Below are 26,866 nucleotides of genomic sequence, written 5' to 3' on the forward strand. Positions count from 1 at the left end.
TCCTTACTTCTGTCATAAAAGCTTGCCCCTCAACTTTGAGGCTGTGCACTCTAGTTCTGGACACCCCCACCGTCCTCTCTACATCCACCCAGTCTCGTCCTTTCAACATTCAGTAGGTTCCACCAGAGGAAAAGTCCTCTCCACATCCACCTTGTCTTGTCCTTTCAATATTCAGTAGGTTCCACAAAAGGAAAAGTCCTCTCCTCCACATCCACCTTGTCTAGTCCTTTCAATGAGATCCCTCCTGCATTCTTCAAAATTCTATTGAGTACAGGCCCAAAGTTGCCAAACGCTAACCCCTTCACTCCTGGAACCATTGCGGTGAATCTCATCTGGACTCTCTCCAATGAGAATACATCCTATATGAGATAAGGGGCACGAAACTGTTAACACTCCAAATGCGGCATGACTAGTGTTTTCAAGGAGATAATGTTAAAGCTTCAACATTATCTCCTTGTTTTTAAAGTCTATTCCCCTTAAAATAAATGCCAGCATTGTATTTGCCTTCTTTACCATAGACTGAACCTGTCAATTAACCTTCTGGGAGACTTGCACAATGACTCCTAAGTCTCACTGCACCTCTGAGTTTGCATTTTCTCCCCATTTAGATAACAGTCCGCACAATTGGTCATTATCATACATTTTCCAACACTGTATTCTATCTGCCACTTTTTTGCCCATTCTTCCAAATTGTCTAAGTCCTGCTGCATTCACATTGCTTCCTCAGCAGTAACTACCCCTCCACCTATCTTCATGTCAGAATCAGAAACAGGCTTATTATCTCCAGCATGTGATGTGAAATTTTTTAACTTAGCAGCAGCAGTTCAATGCAATACATAATCTAGCTGAGAAAAAAATAATAAATAAAATAAAACATAATAATAAATAAACAGTAAATTAATTACGTATATTGAATAGATTTTTTTTAATGTGAAAAAACAGAAATACTGTATTAAAAAAAGTGAGGTAGTGTACAAAGCTTCGAAGTCCATTTAGGAATTGGATGGCAGACGGTAAGAAGCTGTTACTGAATCGCTGAGTATGTGCCTTCAGGCTTCTCTATCTCCTACCTGATGGTAATTGTGAGAAAAGGGCATGCCCTGGGTGCTGGAGATCTTTAATAATGGACTCTGCCTTTCTGAGACACGGCTCAAAAGAGGCACGACTGCGCAGGCGCGTGACCTCGGAGAGCGGAAGGTTTAAAAAGAACACCACCATATCCCGCAGGCAGCTGAGTGAGAGGGTGCAGAGTGATAGGGCTTTGGCTCAATGGGTTCAGGTGGAAACAAGAACAGGCTTCCTGTGACAATTGAGGCTTATAGTAAAGGGGTAAGTTACAGTTTTATTTATTTAGTAATAACAGTGGCAGTAGAGGTATGCATCTAGGATTAGTGTTGTGCTTGGAGTGCCAGATGTGGGGACGCTGGGAGACTCCCAGCCTTCCCAAGGATTACATCTGCATCAGCTGCACTGAGATGAGGCTCCTTAAGGACTGTGTTCAGGATCTGGAGCTGCAACTTAATAGAACACAGAATAGTACAGCACATTACAGGCCCTTCGGCCCACAATGTTCTGCCGACCCTCAACCCTGCCTCCCATATAACCCCCCACCTTAAATTCCTCCATATACCTGTCTAGTAGTCTCTTAAACTTCACTAGTGTATCTACCTCCACCACTGACTCAGGCAGTGCATTCCACACACCAACCACTCTCTGAGTGAAAAACCTTCCTCTAATATCCCCCTTGAACCTCCCTCCCCTACCTTAAAGCCATGTCCTCTTGTACTGAGCAGTGGTGCACTGGGGAAGAGGCGCTGGCTGTCCACTCTGTCTATTCCTCTTAATATCTTGTACACCTCTATCATGTCTCCTCTCATCCTCCTTCTCTCCAAAGAGTAAAGCCCTAGCTCCCTTAATCTCTGATCATTATCTATACTCTCTAAACCGGGCAGCATCCTGGTAAATCTCCTCTGTACCCTTTCTAATGCTTCCACATCCTTCCTATACTGAGGCAACCAGAACTGGACACAGTACTCCAAGTGTGGCCTAACTAGAGTTTTATACAACTGCATCATTACATCGCGTCTCTTAAACTCTATCCCTCGACTTATGAAAGCTAACACCCCATCAGCTTTCTTAACTACCCTATCTACCTGTGAGGCATCTTTCAGGGATCTGTGGACATGTACCCCCAGATCCCTCTGCTCCTCCACACTACCAAGTATCCTGCCATTTACTTTGTACTCTGCCTTGAAGTTTGTCCTTCCAAAGTGTACCACCTCACACTTCTCTGGGTTGAACTCCATCTGCCACTTCTCAGCCCACTTCTGCATCCTATCAATGCCTCTCTGCAATCTTTGACAATCTTCTACACTATCTACAACACCACCAACCTTTGTGTCGTCTGCAAACTTGCCAACCCACCCTTCTATCCCCACATCCAGGTCGTTAATAAAAATCACAAAAAGTAGAGGTCCCAGAACAGATCCTTGTGGGACACCACTAGTCACAACCCTCCAATCTGAATGTACTCCCTCCACCACGACCCTCTGCTTTCTGCAGGCAAGCCAATTCTGAATCCACCTGACCAAAACTTCCCTGGATCCCATGTCTTCTGACTTTTTGAATAAGCCTACCGTGTGGAACCTTGTCAAATGCCTTACTAAAATCCATGTAGATCACATCCACTGCACTACTCTCATCTATATGCCTGGTCACCTCCTCAAAGAACTCTATCAGGCTTGTTAGGCACGATCTGCCCTTCACAAAGCCATGCTGACTGTCCCTGATCAGACCATGATTCTCTAAATGCCCATAGATCCTATCTCTAAGAATCTTTTCCAACAGCTTTCCCACCACAGACGTGAAGCTCACTGGTCTATAATTACCTGGACTATCCCTACTACCTTTTTTGAACAAGGGTACAACATTCACCTCCCTGCAATCCTCCGGTACCATTCCCGTGGACAATGAAGACATAAAGATCCTAGCCAGAGGTTCAGCAATCTCTTCCTTTGCCTCATGGAGCAGCCTGGGGAATATTCCGTCAGGCCCAGGGGGCATCAGTTCGGTGCTGGGACCGCAGCTGTTTACAATATACATTAATGATTTAGATGAAGGGATTAAAAGTAACATTAGCAAATTTGCTGATGACACAAAGCTGGGTGGCATTGTGAAATGTCAGGAGGATGTTATGAGAATGCAGGATGACTTGGACAGGTTGGGTGAGTGGGCAAATGTATGGCAGATGCAGTTTAATGTGGATAAATATGAGGTTATCCACTTTGGCGGCAAGAACAGCAAGGCAGATTACTATCTAAATGGAGTCAAGTTAGGAAAGGGGGAAGTACAACGAGATCTAGGTGTTCTTGTAGAACAGTCAATGAAAGCAAGCATGCAGGTACAGCAGGCAGTGAAGAAAGCTAATGGCATGCTGGCCTCTATAACAAGAGGAATTGAGTATAGGAGTAAAGAGGTCCTTCTGCAGCTGTACAGGGCCCTGGTGAAACCCCACCTGGAGTATTGTGTGCAGTTTTGGTCTCCAAATTTGAGGAAGGACATTCTTGCTATTGAGGGAGTGCAGCGTAGGTTCACAAGGTTAATTCCCGGAATGGCAGGACTGTCTTATGTTGAAAGATTGGAGAGACTGGGCTTGTATACACTGGAATTTAGAAGGATGAGAGGGGATTTGATTGAAGCATATAAGATTATTAAGGGATTGTACACGCTGGAGGCAGGAAGCATGTTCCCGCTGATGGGTGAGTCCAGAACTAGAGGCCACAGTTTAAGAATAAGAGGTAGGCCATTTAGAACAGAGAAGCAGAAAAACTTTTTCACCCAGAGAGTGGTGGATATGTGGAATGCTCTGCCCCAGAAGGCAGTGGAGGCCAAGTCTCTGGATGCTTTCAAGAGAAAATTAGATAGAACTCTTATAGATAGCGGGGTCAAGGGATATGGGGAGAGGGCAGGAACGGGGTACTGATTGTGTATGATCAGCCATGATCACAGTGAATGGCGGTGCTGGCTAGTAGGGCCGAATGGCCTACTCCTGCACCTACTGTCTATTGTCTTATCTGTCCTAATGTATTTCAACAACTCCAACACCTCCTCTCCCTTAATATCAACATGCTCCAGAACATCAACCTCACTCATGTTGTCCTCACTGTCAAGTTCCCTCTCAGTGGTGAATACCAAAGAGAAGTATTCATTGAGGACCTCGCTCACTTCCACAGCCTCCAGGCACATTTTCTCAATTTATCTCTAATCGGTCCTACCTTCACTCTTGTCATCCTTTTGTTCTTCACATAATTGAAGAATGCCTTGCGGTTTTCCTTTACCCTACTCGCCAAGACCTTCTCATGCCCCCTTCTTGCTCTTCTTAGCCCCTTCTTAAGCTCCTTTCTTGCTACCCTATATTCCTCAATAGACCCATCTGATCCTTAATTCCTAAACCTCATGTATGCTGCCTTCTTCCACCTGACTAGATTTTCCACTTCACTTGTCACCCATGGCTCCTTCACCCTACCATTCTTTATCTTCCTCACCGGGACAAATTTATCCCTAACATCCTGCAAGAGATCCTTAAACATCGACCACATGTCCATAGTACATTTCCCTGCAAAAACATCATCCCAGTTCACACCCGCAAGTTCTAGCCTTATAGCCTCATAATTTGCCCTTCCCCAATTAAAAATTTTCCTGTCCTCTCTGATTCTATCCTTTTCCATGATAATGCTAAAGGTCAGGGAGTGGTGATCACTGTCCCCCAGATGCTCACCCAGATCTGCGACAGATCTGTGACCTGACCCGGTTCGTTACCTAATACTAGATCTAGTATGGCATTCCCCCTAGTTGGTCTGTCAACATACTGTGACAGGAATCCATCCTGGACACATTTAACAAACTCTGCCCCATCTAAACCTTTGGAACTAATCAAGTGCCAATCAATATTAGGGAAGTTAAAGTCACCCATGATAACAACCCTGTTATTTTTGCACCTTTCCAAAATCTGCCTCCCAATCTGCTCCTCGGTATCTCTGCTGCTACCAGGGGGCCAACAGAATACCCCCAGTAGAGTAACTGCTCCATGACTCAAAAGAGGATCCTGCTGCATTACCCACCCTTTCTGCAGCTGTAATAATATCCCTGACCAGTAATGCCACCCCTCCTCCCCTTTTAAAGCACTGAAATCCAGGAATATTCAGAATCCATTCCTGCCCTGGTGCCAGTCAAGTCTCCGTAATGGCCACTACATCATAATTCCATGTATGTATCCAAGCTCTCAGTTCATCACCTTTTTTCCTGATGCTTCTTGCATTGAAGTACACACACTTTAGCCCTTCTACCATATAAACCTTTACACCCTTTATTCTGCTGCTCTTTCCTCAAAGCCTCTTGATGACCTTCAGCTAATTAGGGAAAGTGAGGAGGTTACTGATAATACCTACAGAGAGATAGTAGACAGCACCTCTGTGACAGTCCCCCTCAGAAATTGATATATTGTTTTAGATACTGTTGGAGAGGTTGACCTGACAGAGGAAGACCACAATGAACGGGACTCTGGCACTCTGCCCTGTGCCGTGATCAAGAGAGCAAGGAGAAATGCCGTCGTTATAGGGGATTCCATCGTGAGGGGAACAGACAAGAGATTCTGCGAGCCGGACAAGGATACCCGAATGGTGTGTTGCCTCCCTGGTGAGAGGGTACAGAATATCTCAGATCGGGTCCAGAGTGTCCTGAGGAGAGAGGGAAGCAGCCAGAAGCCTTGGTACACGTTGGTACCAATGACATAGACATAAGTCCCAATACCGACCCCTGTGAAAAACCACTAGTACCTGATAGGTAAAATTTCTTCCCACTCGCTGCCTCCTGCCTGTCAACCATACCGCTATCCATACCAGTTTACTTTCCATAACACTATATGATTTTATCTTTTTAAGCAGCCTCATGTAATGTACCTTCTTAAATGCCTTCTGAAAATCTAAGTAAATGACATCCACTGCCTCACCTTTGTCCACCTCACTTGTACTTCCTTGAAGAATTCTAACAGATTTGTCAGACAAGATTTCCCTTCACAGAAACTAATCTGACTTTGATTTATTTTATCATTTGTCTCCAAGAATCTTGAAACTTCATCCTTAATAAGAGTCCAGCACTTTCCCAATCACTGAAGATAGATTAACTGGCCTAAAATTTCCTCTCTTTTGTCTTCCTCCCTTCCTAAAGCATGGAGTGACATTTACAATTTTCCAGTCCTCTGGGAATATGTCAGAATCAAGTGATTCTTGAAAGAATATGATCAATGCACCTGTTATCTCTTCAGCAACCTCTCTCTCAGGACTCTGGGATGAAGTCTATTTGGCCCAGGTAACTTATTCACCTTAAGGCACTTTCTCCTTTGTCATAGCAATGCCACTCACTCCTGCTCCCTCACACTCACGCACCTCTGGCACACTGCTAGTGTCATCCACAGTGAACACTGATGCAAAGTATCCAGTAAGTTCATCTGGCTTTTCTTTGTCCCCCTTTACTACCTCACCAGCATCATTTTCCAGTGATCCAGTATCAACTCTCACCTCTTACTCTTTATATAAATGAAAAAGCTTTGGTTATCCTGCTTTATATTATTGGCTAGTCTGCCCTCATAATTAATCTTTTCCCTTCTTGTAGCCTTTTTAGTTTACTAGGATGATTCCAGAACTAGAGGGCACAGTCTCAAAATTGAAGGGGTGAGAGGAGGATTTTTTTTTAAAAAACCAGAGAGTAGTGAATCTGTGGAAAGCTCTGCCACAGACTGAGGTGGAGGCCAAGTCCATGGGTGTATTCAAGATGGAAGTTGATTGTTTCCTGATCAGTCAAGGCATCAAAGCATATGACAAGAAGGCAGGCACATGAGGTTGAGTGGGATCTGAATGGCCTAGTTCTGCTCCTATGTCTTACAGTCTTTTGTCAGTAGGCATCTACATGGACTCCAGGAAGGTCTTTGACAAGGCTCCATATGGTAGACTTGTCATTCGTACCATTCAAGAAAAATTCGCAAATTGGACACAAATTGTCTTGGTTTAAGTCAGAGGGTGATATCATTGTTTTTCTGATTGGAGGTCTGTGACCAGTAGTGTGCCACAAAGATTGCTGTAGAGTTTCTCTGCTGTTTGTCAAATGTGTTAATGACGTTTGATGAGAATGTAAGTGGCATGATTAGTAAGTTTGAAGATGACAGCAAAAAGGACAATAAGGATTACCCAAGGATACAATAGTCCAGATCAACTGGCTGGATCACCAGTTTCTGTTCCCCTAGTTGGAGTGTCTCAAACTAGAGACACAAGTTTAAGGTAAGAGGGAGGAATCTGAATAGAGATCTGAGGGGTACTTTTTCCAGTGGTGTTGTTAGCTGGAATGAGCTGACAGAGGAGATGTGGAGGCAAGAACAGTAACAACATTTAAGAGGGATACTAACTTCAGTGAGCAAGGCATAGAGGGATATGTAATTAATGCAGGCAAATGGGATTAGATATTAGGCAGCATAGTGGCAATAGGCCAAAGGCTGTTTCTCGTTGTGTTAAAATAGATGCAATTTAGTCTTCATTCCTGCCAAGTGCCTCATCACATCCACATCTGAGGTTGACATTTAACTTTTCTTTCAGTGGCCTGGCAAGTCTCTCATGGCATAAACACTGGCATGGCTGCACCAACATCACCAGTAAAATAAATACTAAATATCACAGCAGCAAAGTAATAATTCCCACAGCTATGTTCCAAAATTTAATGTTCATCCAGGTGAATGTTGCAGTCATTACACGTGGTACTAAATGGTTTGATGAATTTTTGAGCTACTCACTATGATACTTTCGTTGAAGCTCCTGTTGAACTTGCTGTGAGCCTCCATCAGGTCGCATAAATCCTAGCAGCCGCTTTGGTACATTAGATGCACTAAAACTGAAAAAGCAGGGAAAGATCACAAATACCTTAGTTATAGTGGATGGCCTTAGAGTGGCCTTGGGTACATACTTGGTGTTCAGTTCACTGGTGACCAGGTGTGGGGAGTGTGTGGTAAGTGAAGTATTGGAACAACGTAACTGTAAAGTCAACTATCAGATGAACAGTTGAGTTTGCTTTTGTCTTATAATGTTGAGACTGATGTGAGAGCTTTAAAATAAACAAAATTTATGAAAGATGCAATGGGGATGATCAGCAAGCAGCAAATAAGAGGGGTTTAGGAGACGGGTGGGAAGGACAGGATGAAGCGGGACGAGCCTAGAAAACTACATCCATCTGTCCACGTTTGGCCCATAGTCCTCTAAATCTCTCCTAAGGCAGGGAGACCTCCAGAGTTTCTGACAACTACACTTGCAAGAAGTGTATCCACCTGCAGGTTCAACAATGCATGTTAAGGAGATGCAGCTGGAACTGGATAAACTCCAGATCATTTGGGAGGCTGAAGGGGTGACAGATGGGATATAGAGAAAGGTAGTTACACCCAAGGTGCAGAACACAGGAAACAGGGTAGCAGTTAGGAATGGGAAAGAGGTTAATGAATCAGTGCAGAGTACCCCTGTAGCCATTCCCCTCAACAACAGGTGTATCACTTTGGATACTGTTGGGGAGATTCATTTTTTCAGGGCAACAGACAGAAGGTATATTCCTTCCTGGGTGGCATGGCCTGGGACATCTCAGATTAAGCTCTTGGCATTCTTAAGTGGGAGGGTAAACAGCTAGAGATCATGGTCTATGTAGGTACCACAACTGACAAGGTTCTGCACAAGGAGTTCAGGGCGTTAGGTCCTAAGTTAAAGGGCAGGACCTCCAGGGTTGTGATCTCAGGATTACTACCTACACACATGTTAGTGAGGCCAGAACTAGGAGGATTATATAATTTACCATGTGGCTAAGGGTTTGGTATGGATGGAAGCATAAGATTTTAGGGTTAGGGTTAGCTTAATATATTGGGGTCCCGTTACTTTAGATGTATCAAAGTGGGAGGGTTAAGGTTAGTCAGGGATAACGTCACCTGCATAGACTAGAAAAATCGAAAATGTCATCAGGCTGGACTGGAAAAATTGAATATGAGTGGAAATGAGAAAATAAGAAAGATATGATCACATTAACAGGGCTATATTACAGTCCACCCAACAGTCCTAGAGATTCTGAGGAACAAACTTGTAAAGAGATTGCAGCCTGCTACAAGAAACATAAGGTTGGTATAGTAGATTTTAATTTTCCACATATTGACTGGGAATCCCAAACTGTATAAGGACTAGAATAGAAAGTGCTTTTTCAAATGTGTCTGGGAAATTTACTTTCATCAGTGTGCAGGGGAACACTTTTCATTCAAAGACCACAATGCCGTTAGTTTCAAAGTAAATATGCAAAAAGATACATCTGGTCTGTGGATTGAGATACTAAATTGGAGAAAGGCCAATTTTGACAGTATCAGAAATAAATCTATAATTGTGACTTGGGACAGGCTGTTTGCTGGCAAAGGTACTTGGACAGTGCGAGGCCTTCTAAGACGAAATTTGAGAGTACGAAGCTTGTATGTGCCTTTCAGCATAAAAGGAAAAGGAAACAAGTAGAGGGTACCTTGGTTTTTAAGAGATATTGAGATATGAGAGAAAAAGTGGTACATAGCAGGTATAGGCAAGCAGGAAAATTGAGGTGGTTATGTAGTACAAGAAATGCAAAAGAACACTTAAGAAGGAAATCAGGAAAGCTAAAAGAAGGCATGAACTTGTTCTATCAGACAAAGTGAAGGCAACTCCTAAGGGATTCTACAGATATTCAAAGAACAAAAGGATTGTAAAGGACAAAATTGGTCCTAGTCCAGAATGGTAATCCATATGTGCAGTCAAAATAGACAGGGGATTTGTGGGAATGGCAAGTCATGGAATCCAGACCTTAACCCAATTGAGATGTGGCATGGCCTGAAGATGGCTGTTCATGCAAATTATCCCAAAAATACTGATGAACTGAAACAGCTTTGTATGGAGGATTTGTCTAAAAATCCTCCTCACCATCATCTTAGTTTGATCAGCAGCTACAGGAAAGGTTTGAAGGATATTGCTGCTAAAGGAAGTTCTATCAGTTATTAAATACAAGAGTTCATGTAGTTTTTCCAGCCTAGATTGTGAATGATTAAACAATATGCTCAATAAACAAGAAAAGTACAATTTGTGTTATTAGTTTAGGTAGATTGTGACTGGCTACTACTGTGAGATGAAGGTCAGACCACATTTTATGAGTAATTAATGCAGAAAACCAGGTAATAACAAAGGGCTCACAAACTTTTTCTTGCAACTGTATCTGTACTTGCATGATCTGTACTGACGGATACAGAGTCTAAAGAAGAGCAGAAAAGCAGCATCAACTTCATGGACCTGTACAGATTACCAAGGAGGAGGTTTTTTTTTGATTCAGAGCAAGAAGGCAGCAAATCAACGGCTGATTTCTGGAGCAAAGACTTTTTACTTCTCAGGGTAAAAGAGAGGCAAGACTGCGCAGGCACTTTACTGTCAGCCAGTAAAGCGTGAAAGGTTTAAAAAGAAGACTGCCCTATCCAGCGAGCAGCAGAGTGATAGGGCTTTGGCTCAACAGGCGTAGGTGGGTCGAGACAAGGTAGGTTTACCTGTGTTAATTGCTGAAAGGAAGTAGTATGTGTGTGAGGCCGGTTTTCTGTGCTCGCTGTCAGATGTGGGAGGTCCTGGAGTCTCCAGCCTCCCGGACAGCCATATTTCAACCTGGTCCGTCGAGCTGCAGTTCCTAAGGGACCAAGTTAGGGAACTGAAGATGCAGCTCAATGACCTTCATCTGGTCAGAGAGAGCGAGGAGTTGATAGAAAGGAGTTATAGGCAGGTGGTCACACTGGGGCCACAGAAAACAGACAAGTGGGTCACAGTCAGGAGGGGGAAAGGCAAGAGTCAGGTACTTGATAGTACCCCTGTGGCTGTACCCCTTGATGATAAGTACTCCTGTTTGAGTACTGTTGGGGGACAGCCTACCTGGGGGAAGCAACAGTGGCCGTGCCTCTGGCACAGAGTCTGGCCCTGTGGCTCAGAAGGGTGGGGAAAGGAAGAGGAAGGCAGTAGTGATAGGGGACTATAGTTAGGGGATCAGACAGGAGATTCTGTGGACACAGGAAAGAAACTCGAATGGTAGTTTGCTTCCCAGGTGCCAAGGTCTGGGATGTTTTAGATCGCGTTCAAGGGAAAACAGCCAGCGGTCATGGTACATGTTGGTACCAATGACGTAGGCAGGAAAAGGGAAGAGGTCCTGACAAAAGACTACAGGGAGTTAGGAAGGAAGTTGAGAAGCAGGACCACAAAGGTAGTAATCTCGGGATTACTGCCTGTGCCACACGACAGTGAGTATAGGAATAGAATGAGGTGGAGGATAAATGTGTGTCTGAGGGATTGGAGCAGGGGGCAGGGATTCAAATTTCTGGATCATTGGGACCTATTTTGGGGCAGGTGTGACCTGTACGCAAAGGATGGGTTGCACTTGAATTGCAGGGAGACCAATATCCTGGAAGGGAGTTTTGCTAAGGCAATTAGGGAGAGATTAAACTAGAATTGTTGGGGGTGGGAACCGAACTGAAGAGACTGGGTGCCGGGTTTTAGATGTTTCAGAAAGGACAGGGAGGGAGGCAAAAGAGATGGGAGCATGGCACTGTTGATGAGAGAGAGTGTCACAGCTGCAAAAACGGTGGACCCCATGGAGAGATTGTCTACGGAGTCTCTGTGGGTGGAGATTACGAACAGGAAGAGGTCAATCACTTTACTGGGAGTTCTTTACAGGTTGCCAAATAGTAACAAGGATATCGAGGAGCAGATAGGGAAACAGATCCTGGAAAGGTGCAATAATAACAGTTGTCGTGATGGGAGATTCTCATTTCCCAAATATTGAGTGGCATCTCCGTAGAGCAAAGGGTTCAGATGGGGTGGAGTTTGTTAGGTGTGTTCAGGAAGGTTTCTGGACACAATATGTAGATAAACCTATAAGAGCAGAGGCTGTACTTGATTTGGTATTGGGCAAATCATTGGCCTCTGGCAATGATCTTTGCATCATCAATGGAGACAGGAGAGTTTCCAGAGGATTGGAGGGTTGAGGATTTTGTTTCCTTATTCAAGTAAGGGAGTAGAGATAGCCCAGGAAATTATAGACCAGTGAGTCTTTCAGTGGTTGATAAGTTGATGGAGAAGATCCTGAGAGGCAGAATTTATTGAACATTTGGGGAGGCATAATATGATTAGGAATAGACAGCATGGCTTTCTCTAGGGCAGATCGTGCCTTATGAGCCTGATTGAATTTTTTGAGGATGTGGCTAAGTACATTGTTGAAGGAAGAGCAGTCGATGTAGTGTATACGGATTTCAACAAGGCATTTGATAAGGTACCCCATGAAAGGCTTATTGAGAAAGTAAGGAGGCATGGGATCCAAGGGGACATTGCTTTGTGGTTCCAGAAATGGCTTGCCCACAGAAGGCAAAGAGTGGTTGTTGACAGGTCATATTCTGCATGGAGGACGGTCACCAGTTGAGTGCCTCAGGGATTTATTCTGGGACCCTTACTCTTTGTGATTTTTATAAATGACCTGAATGAGTTAGAGGAGGGATGGGTTAGTAAATTTGCAGATGACACTAAGGTTGGAGGTATTGTGGATAGTGTAGAGGACAGTCAGAGGTTTCAGTGGGACATTGATAGGATACAAAACTGGGCTGAAAAGTGGCAGATGGAGTTCAACTCGGATAAGTGTGAAGTGGTTCATTTTGGTGGGTCAAATATGATGACAGAATATAGTATTAATGGTAAGACTCTTGGCAGTGTGGAGGATCAGAGGGATCTTGGGGTCCTACTCCAGAGGACGCTCAAAGCAGCTGCGCAGGTTGACTCTGTGGTTAAGAAGGCATATGGTGTATTGGCCTTCATCAATCGTGGAATTGAATTAAGGAGCCAAGAGGTAAAGTTGCAGCTATATAGGACCCTGGTCAGACCCCACTTGGAGTACTGTAGTCAGCTTTGGTCGTCTCACTATAAGAAGGATGTAGAAGCCATAGAAAGGGTGCAGAGGAGATTTACAAGGATGTTGCCTGGATTGGGGAGCATGCCTTAGGAGAATAGGTTTGAGTGAACTTGGCCTTTTCTCCTTGGAACAAAGGAGGATGAGAGGTGACCTGATAGAGGTATATAAGATGATGAGAGGCATTGATCGTGTGGATAGTCAGAGGCTTTTACCCAGGGCTGAAAAGGTTGCCACATGAGGACACAGGTTTAAGGTGCTGGAGAGTAGGTACAGAGATGTCAGGGGTAAGCTTTTACTCAGAGAGTGGTGAGTGCATGGAATGGGCTGCCGGCAATGGTAGTGGAGGTGGATATGATAGGGTCTTTGAAGAGAATTTTGGATTGGTACATGGAGCTTAGAAAAATAGAGGGCTTTGGGTAAGCCTAGTAATTTCTACGGTAGGAACATGTTCGACACAACTTTGTGGGCCGAAGGGCCCGTATTATGCTGTAGGTTTTCTATGTTTCTATGAGTAGGTGTTTGGTCCCCAAAGGCAAATCAGGGTGGTAAACTGTCAGGGCCTCAGACCCTGTGGAAGGCAGATGCAGGAATTGCTAGGCTATAGCAATATTTAAAACATCCTCAGCGACAGGAGAGGTACCAGAGGACTGGAGGATAGCCAATGTTTTTCCGCTGTTTAAGAAAGGTTCTGAATGCAGACAAAGTCTTGGCCCAAAAGGTTTACTGTTTACACTTTTACATAGATGCTGCCTAGCCTGTTGAGTTCCTTCAGCATTTTGTGTGTGTTGCATTTTAAATGTTGCTCGCTTAATGCCTATTTCTGGTAGCTCATTCGAAGTCTGCATCACCTTTTCCATGAAGAAACTGCTTGGTGACCCTTCTCAATAGTTTGTCCATAATCTGAAACCTGTGCCCACAGGAATTAGCAGCCCTCCCTGGGAAAAAGACTTTCACCCTGTTTTAGATATTCCTGATATTACATGACTCCATTTTATCATTCCTCAGTCTCCTACGTTCCAGGGAGTAAACTCAAGTCTACACAACCTCTCCCTAGTCAATCAGGTCCCCAAATCCAGGCAACATCCTGGTAAATCTTTTCTGCACTATGTCTAGTTTAACTATAGCATTCCTGTAAAAGGGAGTCCAAAATAGTAGAGTCTGAGTGCAGCCTCACCAACATCTCACATTAATGCAGCGTTACTCTGCAACTCCATTACTCAGTGCCCTGACTGATGAAGGCCAGCATGCCATAATACATAGGAGCAGAATTAGACCATATGGCCCATTGTAACTGCTCCGTCATTTCATCATGACAGATTTATTACCCCTCTCATTCACATTCTCCCTGTAACATTTGATGCCATGACTACTCAAATATCCAATCAACCTCCACTTTAAACATAGAAACATAGAAAACCTACACCACAATACAGATCCTTCGGCACACAATGCTGTGCCGAACATGTACTTACTTTAGAAATTACCTAGGTTTACTCATAGCCCTCTATTTTTCTGAGCTCCATGTACCTATCCAGGAATCTCTTAAAAGACCCTATTGTATCCTCTACCACCACCACCACCGGCAGCCCATTCCATGCACTCACCACTCTTTGCGTTTAAAAAAACTTACCCCGACATCTCCTCTGTACCTACTTCCTAGCAGCTTAAAACTGTGCCCTCTTGTGATAGCCATTTCAGCCCTGGGAAAAAGCCTCTGACTATCTACACGATCAATGCCTCGCATCATCTTATACATCTCTATCAGATCACCTCTCATCCTCCTTCGTTTCTAGGAGAAAAGGCCAAGTTTACTCAACCTAGGCATGCTCCCCAATCCAGGCAACATCCTTGTAAACCTCCTCTACACACTTTCTATAGTTTCCACATTCTTCCTGTAGTGAGGTGACCAAACTGAGAACAGTACACCATGTGGGCTGACGAGCATCCTATATAGCTGTATTCACCACCGTATATAACCGATTCATCACATGCACATACACTCCCCAGGGCCCTACCATTCATTGCGTAACGGCCACCCTTGTTTAATCTTCCAAAATGCAATACATCACAACTGTAAACACGAGGAAATCTGCAGATGCTGGAAATTCAAGATCTCTTACTATCTTTGCTTTCAGTTAGTCCTGATGAAGGGTCTCAGCCCGAAACGTCAACAGTGCTTCTTCCCATAGATGATGCCTGGCCTGCTGCGTTCCACCAGCATTTTGTGTGTGTTACCTCACAATTGGCCTATTTTCAGCCCACATCTCTATCTGATCAAGATTCCCCTGTAATTGTTCATAACCTTCTACACTACTTAAAACACTATTTTAGCATCACCCACAAACTTACTAATCTTGTTTGTACATTCACACCCTAATTGTTCGTATAAATTAATGTATTGGGCTGGGGGGAGCAGGAGGAGCAGAGTGGTGGCCGACGGTGGGAGAAGCAGTGGCAGGGAGGAGGAGAGGGGCTCTCGAGAGTGGAGGAAGCAGTGGGGAGGAGGAGGTAGAGGAGAAGAGTAGTCCAGAGTAGGGGAAGATAAGAGGAATGGAGAGAGGGAGCAGAGTGCAAAAACTACAAAAGCATTTCAGGATGAAAACAGAATTATAAAGGAACTTTAACCTCTAGAGACAGGAACTGAGATAATGGCTTATTTCGATATTGTACATTCTCTGTATTTCAGTGACCAGGCATCAGCTTCACATTGATCTTACCTCACATTTCCCAAACTTCCAGAACCAAACTGCGAGTTCCTATCAAGGAAATCTCGCAATCCATTGAGTTCCAGTAGAACGTTTGCGAGAACCTTTGCAGAAACGCTGCTCTCCAACTGTGAGAGAAAGGCCACAGTTAGTAATATGAATATCAAATTTAACCAATTGCACGTGTGCCTGCACTTGTGATACTGGCTATTAGCCTTACATATTGGCTGAACTCTCACTGCTTCTCCTTTGACTACAATGTGGGAAGTATATACAGATTTACCTGCAAGTGGAAACTTCAAACCTACTTCGGCCAAATCCTCCATTATGAATAAGACTGAAAATCTACTGTATCTATGGCCCTGTAATGAGACAGGCAACTCCAGTATCTGGAGGATGGTCCTCCATTGCCCATCTAATTACAAGTGCATGCGACCCTAAATGCCAAGTGACAGAGGGATGGATAAGAGGAAAAAAGGGAATAGAAACATAGAAAACTACAGCACAATATAGGCCTTCAGCCCACAAAGTTGTGCTGAACATGTCCCTACCTCAGAAATTACTAGGTTTACCCATAGCCCTCTATTTTTCTAAGATCCATGTACCTACCTAAAAGCCTCTTAAAAGACCCTATTGTATCCGCCTCCATCACCGTTGCCGGCAGCCCATTTCATGCACTCACCACTCTCTGAGTAAAAAACTTACCCCTGACATCTCCTCTGTACCTATTCCCCAGCACCTTAAACCTGGGTCCTCTTGTGGCAACCATTTCAGCCCTGGGAAAAAGCCTCTGACTATCCACACGATCAATGCCTCTCATCATCTTATACACCTCTACCAGGTCACCTCTCATCCTCCTTTGCTCCAAGGAGAAAAGGCCGAGTTCACTCAACCTATTCTAATAAGGCATGCTCCCCAATCCAGGCAACATCCTTGTAAACACGAGGAAATCTGCAGATGCTGGAAATTCAAGCAACACACACAAAATGCTGGTGGAACGCAGCAGGCCAGGCAGCATCTATACGAAGAAGCACAGTCAACATTTCAGGCCGAGACCCTTTGTCAGGACTAACTGAAAGAAAAGATAGTAAGAGATTTGAAAGTAGGAGCGGAAGGGGGAATCCAAAATGATAGGAGAAGACGGGAGGGGGAGGGGTGAAAGTAAGAGCTGGAAAGGTGATTGGCAAAAGGGATACAGAGCTGGAGAAGGGAAAGGATCATGGGACAGTATGCCTGGGGAGAAAGAAAGGGGGAAGGGAGCACCAGAGGGAGATGGAGAATAGGCAAAGAGTGATTGTGAGAGAGACAGCGAGAAAAAAAAGGAGGGGGGAATAAGTAAATAAATAAGGGATAGGGTGAGAAGGGGAGGAGGGGCATTAATGGAAGTTAGAAAAATCAATGTTCATGCTGTTATGAAGGATGAACAGCTCTGATGGGCAGAAGGGTGCAGAGTTGCTCATATTCCACCCCCCCCCCCCCCCCGGGAGAATCACAAACCATTACTGTTGCTATGCTGCTCATGAGAGAGAGAGATGAGGGGGAAACATGCCGGAACATCTGCTACTGATAAGAGAGGGGAGAGAGACTTGTTGATTCACCGTATTATGACTTCTGAGAGGGTTATTTATCTTGTACCATTCTGTTCATTAACATTCCTCAGTGGACAGCCGGAGTGGGCTGGTTTGATGAACACAGCCATTCAAAATTGATTGATAGCTGAGACCCCGTGAGTAGGGATAAAAGTCAGGTCTGGAGAGACACCCTTCAGATAGACCAGGAGACACACTAGTGGACACTGATTGAGTGTTGGAACGGGAAGGTGGTGGGGCTTCGGAGACTGAACCAGAAGGTCAGTCAGTAAAACTCACAGTGTAATAGCAGGGCCGGTGGGGACTTGTGTGTGTGTGTCCACTCATGCCAGAGTGACAAGTCCACCACAGAAGAACGGTCTAGCTGAAGGACAGAGGGGTCATAACTGAATGGCCACAACGACACGACGGATCAAGAACGCAAAGGAAGGTTTGACTGCTGTAGCTGTTACTTCTCGCTCGCTCTCTCTCTCTCTCCAACGATTACAACAACCATATCTACCTCAGCACGCATGAACTGAACTTTATATTCTATGACAATTCATTTACCCCTAGACATCAATAGAGCTTGTTTATTATTCCTAATTATTATTCCTACACTTTTAGGTTTATTATTGCTAATGTGTGTTATCTATATATTTGCATTATTGGTATTGATTTGCTTATTTTATTAATAAACACTTTTGAATATAGTACCACCAGACTCCAACGGATTCTTCTTTCTCTGCTGGTCAGACATCCAGTTACGGGGTACGTAACAATGCCATCAGTTTAGAGGCTACCCAGACGAAATATAAGGTGTTCTTCCTCCAGCCTGAGTGTGGCTTCATCTTGACAGTAGAGGAGGCCATGGATAAACATATCAGAATGGGAATGGGACGTGGAATTAAAATGTGTGGCCACTGGGAGATCCTGCTTTCTCTGGTGGACAGAGCATAGGTGTTCAGCAAAATGGTCTCCCAGCCTGTGTTGGGTCTCACCAATATATAAAAGGCTGCACCGGGAGCACCGAACACAGCATACCCACCAGCCGACTCACAGGTGAATGGGGTACTTTATCAAATGCCTTGCTAAAATCCATATACATTACATCTACTGCTCTTCCTTCATCAATGTCTTTAGTCACATCCTCAAAAAATTCAATCAGACTCATAAGGCACGACCTGCCCTTGACAAAGCAATGCTGACTACTCCTAATCATATTATACCTCTCCAAATGTTCATTAATCCTGCCTCTCAGGATCTTCTCCATCAACTTACTAATCACTGAGGTAAAACTCACTGGTCTATAATTTCCTGGGCTATCTCTACTCCTTTTCTTGAATAAAGAAATAACATCCACAACCCTCCAATCCTCCGGAACATCTCCCTTCCCCACTGATGATGCAAAGATCATCGCCAAGGCTCAGCAATCCCCTCCATCGCCTCCCGGAGTAGCCTGGGGTACATTTCGTTCGGTCCCGGCGACTTATCCAACCTGATGCTTTCCAAAAACTCCAGCACATCCTCTTTAATAGCTACATGCTCAAGCTTTTCAGTCTGCTGAAAGTCATCACTACAATCACTATGATTCTTTTCCATAGTGAATACTGAAGTAAAGTATTCATTAAGTACCTATGCTATTTCCTCCAGTTCCATACACACTTTCCCACTGTCACACTTGATCGGTCCTATTCTTTCACGTCTTATCCTCTTGCTCTTGTATGAAGAGCAAGAGGATGTATGACAGGTGTTCAGAATTAATGACAGATGTGGTCTGTCAGGAATCCGATATGTAGGAACACATTTAAAAAGGAAACAGGAAATGAGTTACAGACAGGGCTAAGGTAAATCCAAAGGTCTTGCATATAAAGGGCAAAGAAATGACCAGAGAAAATGTACGGTCCACTGGAGACAACAGGGGCTATCTGTACACAGAGCCAGAAGGTCCAGATGACAGCCTAAACGAAAACATTTGAAAGAGATTTTGTAAGTGAAGAATTCGGTGGAGGGATAGTGCAATTCTCCACATATAGAGGTGACACTAAAAGGGGATTAAAGCTTGGGGTCTTTGTCTTGCTGAAAAACTGATCTTCCCCTAAGTTGCTGTTCTCTTGTAGACTGCATTGGGGTTTCCTCCATAATTTCCCTGTACTTTGCTTCATTCATTTTACCCTTAACTTCACAAGCCTTCCAGGGCCTGCGGCAGTGAAGCATCCCCACAGTATGATGCAGCCACCATCTAAATACATAGAATTTAGTCTGATGGCCAAAATCTAAATTTTGGTTTCATCAGACCACAGAACCTTCTTCTAGTTGACTTCAGTCTCCCACATGCATTCTGGCAAACTCCAGCCCAGTTTTCATGTGTTTTTTTTCAACAGTGGTTTTCTCTTTGCCACTCTGCCATAAAGCTGAGACTGTTGAAGCACCCAGTTGTATGCACAGTCTCTCCCATCTCAGCCACTGAAGCTTGTTACTGCTACAGAGTTGTCATAGAACTCTTGTTGGCCTCCTTCACTAGTCCCTTTCTTGCATAGTCATTCAGTTTTTGGGGACAGCCTACTATCGGCGGGCTTACAGCTGTGCTTTATTTTTTCCATTTCTCGATGATTGACTTAACCGCACTCCAAGGGATATTCAGTGACTTGGAAATTTTCTTGTATCCATCTCCTGACATGCTTTTCAATAACCTTCTCACGGAGTTGCCTGGAGTGTTCTTTTGTCTTCATGGTGGAGTTTTTGCCAGGATACTGACTCACCAGCAGACTGACTCATCCAGATACAAGTGTATTTCTACTACAACCAATTGAAACACCATGGCTGCACACAGTGATCTCCATTTAACTAATTACGCGACTTCTAAAACCAATGATGATTTGGTGTCATATTAAAGGGGGTGAATACCTATGCAATCAATTATTTTATATTTGTAGGTAATTTAGATCACTTGTACAGATCTGTTTTCACTTTGAGACAACAGTCTTTTTCTGTTGATCAGGGGCAAAAAAAAAGCCAAATTAAATCCACTGTGATTCAATGTTGTAAAACAATAAAACAAGGTATCTTCCAAGGGTGGTGAATACTTTTTATACGCACTGTATAACAGAGATAGGGCTGGCTACCTAACGAATCCATGCCAACCATGTTGCCCACCAAACAAATCACAATTTCCTGTGCTCTGTCCCTATCTCTCTGAGCCTAGCCCCCACATGTATCTATCCAAATTTTTTTTAATGTTGTACCTGCCTCAACCATTTACTCTGGCGGCTCATTCTAGATACTCACCACTTGCGGTTCAATGAATCAGATCTTTCCCCTTTCACCCTAAATTTATGCCCTGGGAAAGACCTTTATCATCCATCTCATCTATGCTTCTCATAAATTTTAGTATTCCATATGTCACAATTCATTCTCCAACATTCCAAGGAATAAAGATCTAGCCTGAACAACCTCTCCTGATAACTCGTGCCCTTGAGTCTCCGTAACATTGTCTTAAATGCTTTACACACTCTTTCCAGTTTAACCATGTCATTCCTATAACGGGTGACCACATGGTGAAATGCACTGAAATGGGGCAGATGGAATTCATTCAAGACTAATTTGAGGTGATACATTTTGGGAGTCTGAGTGAGGCTGGAACAATAACCCATCAATGGTAGCATCTTAGCAAATGTAAGGAACAGAAGGACCTTGGTATATAAGAGCATATTTTCTTGAAGGTGGCAATATGGACAGATAACATGGTTAGGAAGGCATATGGGATAACTGCCTTCATTTGCCGGAGAAACGTTATGCTCCAACTTCACACAAACCAGGATTCTAAAAAACAAGAACTTGGAAACTATGATTCTATAGAAAATGATGTTGCTTTCTGTAGCAGAGTAGGACAATTTTAAAAATATTATCTTATCAACTGGCTTGGCTAAGAAGTAGACCATATTCAGCAACAGTAGCTGTCGCTTCTCACAATGAAGGATCAATATCAAAATGTGTACTCACCATTATTGCCTGCTGCCTGTAGTGCTGCATGGTCTGCTCCATCACAATGCTGCTATCCCAAATATTCCTGAAACATCAAAGTCACCTCTGCATTATCTCAGGTCAGGAATCTACCCTAGTTACAGACTACATTCTTCCAATAATATCCTTTGTGGAGCAAAAAACAAACTGTTGCAGGAACACAGCAAGTCAGGCCACATCAGTAGTGGGAAATGTAGAGGGAACAGTAGATATTTAGGATCAAGATCTTTCACCTGCATGAAAGGAGTAGAAGGGAGGTAAGCTGATATAGACAGAGTGTGGGCAACAGGGAAGGCTGTTTCAAGAGCTTGCAAGTGATAGCCGGATCCACATGAGGAGGTAGTTGGCAGATGCAAACAGGTATGGGGAAGAAAGATGAAAAAAGTGACAGAAGCTGGTAAGTGATAACTCAGGCAAAAAGGAGTGGAGACTTTGGAATGTGATAAGGAAGCTGAGGAATTGAACCTAAAAAAGCAGGAATGGCGGACACAAGGAACTGTTGGGACAGGAGGTAGTAGGGGACCCAGTGGAAGGAGTGAGTGGTTGATGAGCAGGTGGACAAATGGAAAGAAACTGAGAGTGGACCTGGGTAGATCAGGAGGGGAGAGAAATGGATAGTTGCAGTTAGCTTTAAGGACAGTTTGCCCTTAATCAGATAAATTAATATTCACACTCCTGGGCTACATGGAGTAGCATGGCAGCATGGAGTAAATGAGGTGCTCGACGAATATAAAGAATGTAAGAAGAATCTTAAGAAAGAAATTAGAAAAGCTAAAAGATACGAGGTTGCTTAGGCAAGTAAGGTGAAAATAAATCCAAAGGGTTTCTACAGTTATATTAATAGCAAAAGGATAGTGAGGGATAAAATTGGTCCCTTAGAGAATCAGAGTGGACAGCTATGTGTGGAGCCGAAAGAGATGGGAGAGATTTTGAACAATTTCTTTTCTTTGGTATTCACTAAGGAGAAGGATATTGAATTGTGTAAGGTAAGGGAAACAAGTAGGGAAGTTATGGAAACTATGATGATTAAAGAGGAGGAAGTACTGGCGCTTTTAAGGAATATAAAAGTGGATAAATCTCCAGGTCCTGACAGGATATTCCCTAGGACCTTGAGGGAATTTAGTGTAGAAATAGCAGGGGCTCTGACAGAAATATTTCAAATGTCATTAGAAACGGGGATGGTGCCCGAGGATTGGCGTATTGCTCACGTGGTTCTGTTGTTTAAAAAGGGTTCTAAGAGTAAACCTAGCAATTATAGGCCTGTCAGTTTGACGTCAGTGGTGGGTAAATTAATGGAAAGTATTCTTAGAGATGGTATATATAATTATCTAGATAGACAGGATCTGATTAGGAACAGTCAGCATGGATTTGTACGTGGAAGGTCAGGTTTGACAAATCTTATTGAATTTTTTGAAGAGGTTACAAGGAAAGTTGATGAGGGTAAAGCAGTGGATGTTGTCTATATGGACTTCAGTAAGGCCTTTGACAAGGTCCTGCGTGGAAGGTTCAATCTTTAGGTGTTAATATTGAAGTAGTAAAATGGATTCAACAGTGGTTGGATGAGGGATGCCAGAGAGTAGTGGTGGATAACTGTTTGTCAGGTTGGAAGCCGGTGACTAGTGGTGTGCCTCAGGGATCTGTATTGGGTCCAATGTTGTTTGTCATATACATTAATGATCTGGATGATGGGGTGGTAAATTGGATTAGTAAGTATGCAGATGATACTAAGGTAGGTGGCGTTGTGGATAATGAAGTAGGTTTTCAAAGCTTGCAGAGAGATTTAGGCCAGTTAGAAGAGTGGGCTGAAAGATGGCAGATGGAGTTTAATGCTGATAAGTGTGAGGTGCTACATTTTGGTAGGAATAATCCAAATAGGACATACATGGTAAATGGTAGGGCATTGAAGAATGCAGTAGAACAGAGTGATCTAGGAATAATAGTGCATAGTTCCCTGAAGGTGGAATCTCATGTGGATAGGGTGGTGAAGAAAGCTTTTGGTATGCTGGCCTTTATAAATCAGAGCATTAAGTATAGGACTTGGGATGTAATGTTAAAATTGTACAAGGCACTGGTAAGGCCGAATTTGGAGTACTGTGTACTGTTCTGGTCACTGAATTATAGGAAAGATGTCAACAAAATAGACAGAGTACAGAGAAGATTTACTAGAATGTTACCTGGGTTTCAGCACCCAAGTTACAGGGAAAGGTTGAACAAGTCAGGTCTTTATTCTTTGGAGCGTAGAAGGTTGAGGGGGGACTTGATAGAGGTATTTAAAATTATGAGGGGGATAGATAGAGTTGACGTGGATAGGCTTTTCCCATTGAGAGTAGGGGAGATTCAAACAAGAGGACTTGAGTTGAGAGTTAGGGGGCAAAAGTTTAAGGGTAACACGAGGGGGAATTTCTTTACTCAGAGAGTGGTAGCTGTGTGGAACAAGCTTCCAGTAGAAGTGGGAGAAGTGGGTTTGGTATTGTCATTTAAAGTAAAATTGGATAGGTATATGGACAGGAAAGGAATGGAGGGTTATGGGCTGAGTGCGGGCCAGTGGGACTAGGTGAGAGTAAGCGTTCGGCATGGACTAGAAGGGCCGAGATGCCCTGTTTCTGTGCTGTAATTGTTATATGGTAATATGGTACAGACTACCTGGGCAAAATATGAGGTTCATAATTCTTTTATAAAATTTCCAATCCCCTATCCAAAATAGCTCTTTTGGGCCAATCTCCCAGGAACATAGTAAAAAGCTCCACTAAAGCCCACATAGATTACATTAAATGTCCTGGCCTTATCAACAAATTGTTACTAACTCAATGCCCTCAATTCACTTAATGCCTAAAAATGTACTGATTTCAACTTTGAAAATACTCAGAAACTCATTCTCCAAGGCGGCCAAGATTCAACCTCTCTTGGGAAGAAATTTCCTTCCACTTGTCTTGAACTCTAATTAAGACCACATCTGTCATGTACAGTACACTGATCAGCCAGCTCTCCTATTGGTGCTGCTCGAAAGTATTCGGTGCATGGAAGAGAAGCTAAATTGCCTTCGACCGTGGTTGCCTCAGGATCTGCTGTGTGCTTGTCCTTGCAGAAACAAAGCTCTAGAGCAATGTCATCAATCTTAAGGCATGCACCCTAGGAATTGGAGCTAATACTATTTTTTGACTATATGTCCTACAGGTGATTGTTTAGCACTTTGACCCCTGAGGAACACTGTTTTGTTTAGCTGTATACACATGTGTGTGGTTAAATGACTATTAATTTCAACTTCAATTTGAATTCAGCACTGGCATGTTCCAATAGGAGGAAATACAAGGATGGCAATGTTCGGAAACCTTGGGAGATGAGAGATATTGCACATTTAGCCAAAAAGGAAGCAAGCATAAGGAAATTCAGGAAGCCAAAATCAAATAAGGGCCCTGAAAGAACATTTTAAAAAATCACAGGGAAGAATTCAGAGAATATTCAGATCAAAAGATGACAGACTTCTCTACTCTCTACATAAAGAATAAGTACAGATGGCAGTGGGAGGATTAGAAGAAGGGGGTTTGGAACTCAGCTCCAGAAGGGGTTACTAAACAAGAAGTGTGATCAGCTAAAATTTCTCTTTCTTTTACGATAACCTTTTGTGCAAGCTCAGCTCAGTCACATACCCCAAGATCCGAGTGAAGTAGATGCAAATCCCATTATGTTTTCCAGAAAATACAACCTCGGGTCCAGACATGGTGGGGGTCGTGGGCAGAGAAACCCCACTGTAGAGTGCAGGGCTCCCAGGAGAAAAGAGAGGAGTCGACATTCCCACAGGCTTCAAACCTATAGAGTATGACATGAACAGAAATAAACTATCACAGCCTGATGAGGTGCTGGGTGCAAGGAAAGTGCAGCAGAGGAAGAGAAGGAAGAGGGGTGATGGGAGAGGCAGAGGTGGAGGAAAAGGAAGAAGGCAAGGGAGGTAGAGTTGAGGATGGGATAGCTGACAAGATGGGGGTTGAAGGAAAAGGATGGCAGATGAGGGACAGGGACAGTGGTGCTATTTGCTTATTAGTTAGTTAATAAAACATAATTCAAAATGCATGGAGTAAAGCGGAGCATCAATAAACAGTCAACAGTACAGTAAACAGCTTGCTATCAGGTGACGAGACATTGGTGGTAGCAGGGTATTCTCACAACCTGAGATAAGAAGCTGTTACCCAGTCTGACAGTCCTTGTCATAATGCTTCTGTACCTGCTTCCTGATGGTAGTGAGTCAAAGAGAATGTGGGACGGGTGGTAGGGATCCTCAACCATATTTGGGCCCTTTGTCTGCAATGCTTCTGGTAAATGTCACAAATAGGTTGGAGGGAGACCCCAGTGATTATCTGGGCAATTATCTGTAGGGTCTTGTGGTCCAATGCCTTGCAGCTTCTGTACTACACAATGATGTAGGAAGACACGACATTCTTGAAGGTTCTCCTGTAGAAAATTGTTAGGATGAGAGCGAGGAGCCTTGCATGGCTCAGTCTCCTAAGATGCTGCTGTGCCTTCTTGACTAGTGAGGTGGTATTGTGGGTCCTGGTTAGATCATCCATTACTTCCACGCCAAGGACATAATGTTCTTGCAGCATTGGGCAATCCTGTCAACCTGTTCTCAGTATGCTGGCAAACTACTGTAGCATCATTGGCGAACATGATGATGCAATTTGAGCTGGATCTGGAAGTGCAGTCGTAAGTCCACAGTGTGAACAGCCGTGGACTGGGATACAAATCTGAGGGGCATCACTGCTAAGCAAGATGTTGCTGCTAAGTCAGACTGACTGTGGTCTTTCCATCAAGACCCAGTTACGGAGAGAAGTGTTGAGTCCTTGCGAATGTTCAATCACCAGCCTCTGATGGATGACAATGTTAAACACAGAGCTGAAGTCGATGAAACAAACCTGAAGTATGAGGCATAATTTTTTAGGTGGGACAGGACGAACTGGAATGTCAGGACTACGACACCCTCAGTGGACTGGTTTGAGCAGTAGGTGAACTGGAAAGGTACCAATGTAGCTGGAAGATGAGATTTTATACGAGCAAAAACCAATTGTTCCGAACACTTCACGAGTGTTGAAATCAGTGCCATTGGGTAGTAATCATTTAAGCCACTTACCATTACCATACTGGACTGCCAACACAGATGCCTTGTGCAGGAAGGCACAGAGTCGACTGTACTTCCTAAGAAGGTTGGCGTCATTCAATGTCTGTAGTGAGATGCTGAACATGTTCTATAGGTCAGTTGTGGAGAGCGCCCTCTTCTTTGTGGTGGCGTGTTGGGGAGGAAGCATTAAGAAGAGGGACGCCTCACGTCTTAATAAGCTGGTAAGGAAGGCGGGCTCTGTCGTGGGCAAAGTACTCGAGAGTTTAGCATCGGTAGCTGAGCGAAGGGCGCTGAGTAGGCTACGGTCAATTATGGATAACTCTGAACATCCTCTACATAGCACCATCCAGAGACAGAGAAGCAGTTTCAGCGACAGGTTACTATCGATGCAATGCTCCTCAGACAGGATGAAGAGGTCAATACTCCCCAATGCCATTAGGCTTTAC

The 26,866-nt window shown here is 43.8% G+C and overlaps 1 protein-coding gene across 2 annotated transcripts in view; it reads right to left on the reverse strand.

Moving 5' to 3' along the window:
* nup155 (nucleoporin 155) overlaps positions 1 to 26,866 on the reverse strand; it is a 278,025-nt gene that overhangs the window by 96,152 nt on the left and 155,007 nt on the right. For both annotated transcript variants that reach the window (XM_073047830.1, XM_073047831.1), the window contains 4 exons: positions 24,958 to 25,117; positions 21,290 to 21,356; positions 15,732 to 15,847; positions 7,838 to 7,935 (listed from right to left, as the gene is read on the reverse strand). In XM_073047830.1, coding sequence (XP_072903931.1) covers positions 7,838 to 7,935; positions 15,732 to 15,847; positions 21,290 to 21,356; positions 24,958 to 25,117 — 441 coding nt within the window. The remainder of the gene's footprint in view (positions 1 to 7,837; positions 7,936 to 15,731; positions 15,848 to 21,289; positions 21,357 to 24,957; positions 25,118 to 26,866) is intronic.

Source organism: Hemitrygon akajei, chromosome 6 (assembly GCF_048418815.1).
Source record: "Hemitrygon akajei chromosome 6, sHemAka1.3, whole genome shotgun sequence".
Taxonomy (NCBI): Eukaryota; Metazoa; Chordata; class Chondrichthyes; order Myliobatiformes; family Dasyatidae; genus Hemitrygon; species Hemitrygon akajei.